The sequence below is a fragment of the Otolemur garnettii genome, unplaced genomic scaffold (genome assembly GCF_000181295.1).
Source record: "Otolemur garnettii isolate 467f Iridium unplaced genomic scaffold, OtoGar3 scaffold00087, whole genome shotgun sequence".
In the NCBI taxonomy this organism is placed as follows: Eukaryota; Metazoa; Chordata; class Mammalia; order Primates; family Galagidae; genus Otolemur; species Otolemur garnettii.
Genome location: NW_003852482.1, coordinates 7535499 through 7541658, shown reverse-complemented (window position 1 = coordinate 7541658; position 6160 = coordinate 7535499). Strand labels below are relative to the sequence as shown.

The 6160-nt window shown below is 46.3% G+C and overlaps 1 protein-coding gene and 1 pseudogene across 2 annotated transcripts in view; both read left to right on the top strand.

The window, feature by feature from the left end:
- LOC100942407 overlaps positions 1-563 on the top strand; it is an 8139-nt pseudogene extending 7576 nt beyond the window's left edge.
- Positions 564-3651: 3088 nt separating this feature from the next.
- TOR1B (torsin family 1 member B) overlaps positions 3652-6160 on the top strand; it is a 7500-nt gene continuing 4991 nt past the window's right edge. For both annotated transcript variants that reach the window (XM_003794902.3, XM_023516158.1), the window contains exons 1-2: positions 3652-3903; positions 4594-4859. In XM_003794902.3, coding sequence (XP_003794950.1) covers positions 3699-3903; positions 4594-4859 — 471 coding nt within the window. In that variant the 5' untranslated portion in view covers positions 3652-3698. The remainder of the gene's footprint in view (positions 3904-4593; positions 4860-6160) is intronic.

Here is a 6160-nt window from a genome sequence, read left to right as displayed (position 1 = left end):
ATTGTGATGATTGTGTGTGCCTATAGTCCCAGGTACTTGGGAGGCTAAGGCAGGAAGATCACTTGAACTCAGGAGTTGGATGTTGCTGTGAACTGGGCTGACATCATGGCACTTCACCCAGGGCAATAGAGCGAAACTGTCTCACAAAAACAAAAAAGAAAAGATTCAGTTTCACCCTTCACCCACTGCCGTGGCCAAGGAAGGTGCAAGGCATTGCTGCTGGAGGTGTGATGGACGTTAGCTCTGCTTTACAAGAGGTGCTGAAGACCACCCTCACCCACGATGGCCTTGTACATGGAATCTGTGAAGCTGCCAAAGCCTTAGACAAGTGCCAAGCTCATCTTTGTGTGCTTGTATCCAACTGTGTTGAGCCTGCGTAAGTCAGGTTGGTGGAGGACCTTAGTGTTGAACACCAAATCAACCTAATTAAGGTTGATGACAAGAAACTAGGGGAATGGAGAGGTCTTTGTAAAATTGACAAAGAGAAGCCTGACAAAGTGGCTGGTTGCAAAGAATCTCAGACCAAGGATGTCATCAAAGAGTACTTAAAATGCAAGAAGTGAACAAATGAAACTTTGGCTCATATTCCTTAAAAAAAAAAAAAAAAGAACTAAAGTAAATATCCATCAATCAAAACAAACACATTAAATGCAAACAAATGATATCAAGGATGGCTATGAAGTAAAAAATATAAAAACAATTTCAACATAGTGGGTGGTGGGGTAGAAATCAAAAGCTCAAACCTCAAATCAACAATATTAGGAAAGAGTGATTGTTGTTTTTTCTTTTTAACTAGGCTGAGGACTAGGGACCATGTCTGTCCTCTTCTCTGCTGTGGTCCCCGCATACAGCAGCACTGGGTCTGACGCGAAGCCAGTATTCATTAAACGCTTGTTGACAGATTGGCTAATGGATGAACTCAACCAATTTTGGAAAAGCCTGGACCAAGGCTGTTACCTGGACAAATTATAACAGAGCAGTGAAATGTTTTATGGGTTGTCTCTTTACTCCTGTTCACTGCCCTTTTAGGGAATTAAAATCTGCATATTCCTTCCTGAGGCCAGTAATCAAAGGGACAGAAAAATGTTTTTGCTATTTGTTTTCTTGTATCTTAAACCACAGGAGATAGTTCAGCAGAATTGTCACAAGATCAAAGTCTATGGAAACCAACAATTAATAGCTGAACAACACCACCCCAAAGTCAGGACACGGGACACTGGTCCCATAGACCCAAGCCCAATTGTCACCACACCCAGTCCCCCCTTTTAAAAGCTAGGTTTTTCTGCTTAAAGGTAGGATTGTAGTCTTTTGAGATACTAGTCTGACACCCTCATTTGCCAGCAAATTAATATATTTCTCTTTCCTTTTCCTCAAACCACTTGTCCTTGTTCTTACTGATTCAGGGGTGGGGGCAAGGACAGAGCTTTCAGTAACACAACAGCCTCCTCACTGGTTCCCTGCCCTCTGTCTGTGAATGCTGCAGCCAGAATGATCTCTATTTCACCATGTTGCTCACTGCATAAAACCTTCTGTGGCTTCCTATTATCCCCAGAACAAAAGCCAGATTCCTTACTGCATTTGCATGACCAGCATCTTCCTGTCTCTTCTAGTTCTCCATCTCCATCTCTCACCACCTTCCACCATGTGAAATACTTTCAGTTCTTCAAACTGACAGTTCGGTTCTCTGTGTAGATCACTCTACTCCTCCTTTCTTGCCAGGCTAGAAAAAAGTCCTCCCTGCCCCACTTTATTTCCTCCAAGGTCTAGTGGCTTATCATACAAACATCCAATTATTGAGACTCCCAGGATTGCCAAGAAAGAATTTTTAATATGAAAGATGTGAGAACAGAGAAGCTGCCTCAAAAAGGAGGGATAAAAAGTAGATCTACTGTTCAATCCTGCAATTCCTCTACTAGGTATATACCCAGATGATCAAAAACTATTTTACAACAAAGACATATGCACCAGAATGTTTACTGCATAGCCAAGACATGGAAACAGCCCAAGTGCCCACTGACCCATGAATGGATCAATAAATTGTGGTATATGTACCCCCATGGAATACTATGCAGCCATAAAGAAGATGGAGCCTTCACATCTTTTATGTTTTCCTGGACCGACCTGGAACATACTCTTCTTAGTGAAGTATCTCAAGAATGGGAAAAAAAAGTATCCAGTGTACTCAATATTACTATGAAATCAATATATAATCACCTACACATTCATATGAATGGTAAAACATAACTATAGTCCAGAAAGTAGAAGGGAAGAGGAGAGAGAGGGGAGGGGGAATATGAGAGGAGGGTATTGCTGGAAATGATCAGCTGGGGTCGCAGAGATAAGATCAGCAGTCAGAATGTACAGAGGAGAGGAGGATACAGCTCGCTCAGGCATGTAGCAACCTAGCTTTATTTCCTGAAAAGTAACATACTCTTAAAAACACTAAGTTCTGCATGTACACTTGATAATAATAAGCCAGCTGGCGACAGATAAAAATACAAAGAATAAAAACTTATTCAGCTGTTCATCTGTAAAAAAACAGGTGAAACCTTTAACTGAGATGCACATTAACTTATCTTGTTTCTCCGCTCCCAAGGTCCCTTCCAGAACATTCCAGAGACAGCCAGACCCTGCTTTCAGGGTCTGCCTCTTGCATGATTAGCTTTCTAATCAGTTCTGAGCGGCTCTAAAGGAACGTCCCTTCATGTGGACTCTGAGAAAGCTTCTTTAAACATAAGTCAATGGCCCTCGAAGTTAAATTGAGATTACAGGGGGAGGGTATTTGGGGGCACCTCACCTACTGTGCATGATGCAATGGTACATTTCAAAACTATTTTTAAAAGAGTATAAGTGTGATGGATGTGTTACTTAGTTCAATTTAAGCATTCCACATTGTATATCAAAGCAGTACACTGAACCCCATAAATGCATCAATGTACAAAGTTATGATTTAATAAAAAGTAATAATAAAAAAAAGGAGGGATATGTGACTTGGGATGATGAGTCTAGGCTCAGGAAGTCTGCCCTGGGGCCTTCAGAATCTCAGCTCCTTTGCCTTGCAGAAAATCCATCATTTCTGGGAGCCAACTCAAAAGTTAAGCTAATTAAAGGAGAGGATTATAAAAAACAAGCAAAGGTCCTGACACTGACTGCATCACCGCCGCGGTGCTCATAGCAGGGGTCCTCGCCTTTTCCCAGCCGCCCCCGCAGCGCCCGCCTCCCTGCCTCCTGCGGCCTCCCCGCATCCAGCAAGGGGCCTGCGCCGGAACACGCGGACTGGAGCGACTTCTGGGTTGAGTGTGGACACCGGGCAGGGCTGCGTCGGGGCCGCCCAGCTCAGCCTAGGGCCCAGCACGCACAGCGCTCGGTGACTGTTTCAGGCAGGTGGGCAGACCTGAGAACGCTGATTATAGCTCCGGGGGGGAGTAAAGCTAAGGGTGACAAGGCAAAATCTTTAGGCTCTGAGACTATCTTAAGAAAACAAGCCCGCGGTGTGGTCGCGTTGAAGCCTAAGACTCACCACACACCTTCCGGCCACTCACAAAGATGGTGGCGCGCGGCCCCGACTCTCCGCCCCTCACCAACATGGCCGCGCCCACGGTGGGCGGGCCTGCGGAGCGGAAGTGACGCAGCAGGAAGTTGTGTTGGGCCGCGCGGGAGCCCGGCTCGTTTGCAGTGGTGGGCTGAGAGGCGGTGGGATGCAACGAGCTGAGCGGTTCCCGGGCGCCTCGGTGCTGCTGCTGCTGCTGCTGCTGGCTGCCCGAGTGGTGACGGCGTTTGAGCCTATCAGCGTGGGCATCGCCATCGGGGCCGTGTCAGCCCTCACCGGCTACCTGTCCTACAAGGACGTCTACTGCCGCTTCGCCGAGTGTTGCCGCGAGGAGCAGCCGCTCAACGCCTCGGGTACGGCAGGGGCGCATGAGCTGCGGGTCGGCCCCTCAAGGGCTGCGGGTTGGAAGCCGGATCCCGGGACGCGAGGGGCTCTGTGGCCTGGGCGCGCGGCGGCCAGTCAGCGGTCATCCCAAGCGGGGTGGGCGGGGGGACAGGAGCCAGCCCGGGAATCATTCGCGGGAGCTTGGCCCGCACCCCAGCCCTGGAAGCAGCGCCTTGGGAAACAGCCACCAGATGGTGGGGCTCTGCCCACGTACCTCTCTATGTTTGCTTTTCTTGGGGTTACTGTTCGAACAAACTGAAGTAGCATAGCCAGCCCGTATGCGCTAGGTGAACTCTGTTAAGTAGGTTTCAGACATGTGACATGGCCCAGAAAGCCCACATTTGGTCCTTTTTTTTTGTTTGTTTTTTTACCAGCCATCAGGGGTGACTGGGGAAATAGCATGCAGCTCAGTCAAGAGATGGTTCATCCTTGAATAAACGACTACATTTAGCTTCCTTATCAGATACTTCAGTGTAAAGAAAATTCCCAGAATGCATTTTCTTAGAAGTAGCATTTGACTCTACCTCACTGTTGGTCCTGGGGTTTGGCTGGATCCCTCGCTAATCTGTGCCTCTCACTTTGGCCAGTTGGCAAAGTGCTGCTTTTCTGGTGCATTTTTAATATGTGTTCTTTCTCTCTTCTGGGGCTGGCTATTGCAGCTCTCAAGCTGGATTTGGAGGAGAAACTGTTTGGACAGCATGTGGCCACAGAAGTGATTCTCAAGGCACTGACTGGCTTCAGGAACAACAAAAGTCCCAAGAAACCATTGACCCTTTCCTTACATGGCTGGGCTGGCACAGGCAAGAATTTTGTTAGCCAAATTGTGGCTGAAAATCTTCACAGAAAAGGCCTGAAGAGTAACTTTGTCCACCTGTTTGTGTCGACTCTGCACTTCCCTCATGAGCAGAAGATAAAACTGTACCAGGCAAGAGAACCCACTCTTATCTAGTCCACAGGCCACTGCAACTGGTCTGGGCCACCTGCTCACTAACTCGGGCTTCTGCTTCTTTCCTTTGCATTGCAGTAGCCCCGGGCTCCGAGAAGTTAAGGCAAAGTTAGTCCTCTCCTACAATTTTTTCCTACTTGGTTCTGAAATAATCCAGTGAGGTAGGGGATGTTATTTCTATTAAAAGATGGAGGGCAGCGCCTGTGGCTCAAGGAGTAGAACGCTGGCCCTATATGCTAGAGGTTGTGGGTTCCAACCCAGCCCCAGCCAAAAACTGCAAAAAAAAAAAAAAAAAAAATGGAGCCAAGAGAAGCAAGGTCATTTACTCTTTACAATCTTTGTGACTTTGTGGCAGAGCAAGAACTTGAACCCAGATCTCCCAACTGCATAGTAGCCACCTTCTCCAGTGAATGAAGGTGGCCTAGCATTCACTGCAGAGCACTCGGTGTGCAGTCAGGCAGTCACAGTGATTTCCATGGGCATGGCTTCATTTAATGTCCCCCACCCATGTGCAGAGCGGTGCCTCAGCATTTTGTAATATAGATTTGAGGATTTTTTTTTTCTCCTAAACTGTTCATTCCCTTCATTGCTCCCATCTTTCAAGTCCTTGGCATTGCTATCGTCAAAAGAAAGACTCAAAGAACTTAAACTTTGAGATCATCTCTCCTGTCGAGGTATTCTTTTCACATTTATTTATAAACTTTAGGAAGTTTAATTTCTCATTTAAGTGAATGTCAAAGTTAATATTTCTACTGTGAGTTGGGAATTGAAGAAACAGAAACTTAACTGAACGAGGAAGTGGAAGTGGGTGGTTTCCACACAGGCTCTAAGACTAGGAAGGTTGCCAAAAGGAAAAGAATAATTTTCTTGTTTTCCACATTCTTTCATAAATCTCTAGAAATGTAGTAAGATAGACAAAGGTGGGTCTGGGGAAGTTTCATGGTCACGGCCTTTCGCATTTCGGAGTTGAGGGCTTATTACTTGTGTATTTTTTGAGATTCAGGAAAGCACTGGAACAAATGCTTTTCATGCAGTGTTGTCTAGGTCAGCTCCTTTATTCATTGCACTAGTATAAGGCGCTGGTCTTGGGCACTGTGCAGGTCTTACTCTAGTTCAACAGTTCTCAACCTGTGGGTTGTGACCCCTTTTGGGGTCAAACAACCCTTTTACAGGGGTCGCCTAAATACATCCTGCATATCAGATATTTACATTACGATTCATAACAGTAGCAAAATTACAGTTATGAAGTAGCAATGAAAATAATTTTGTGGCTCGGCGCC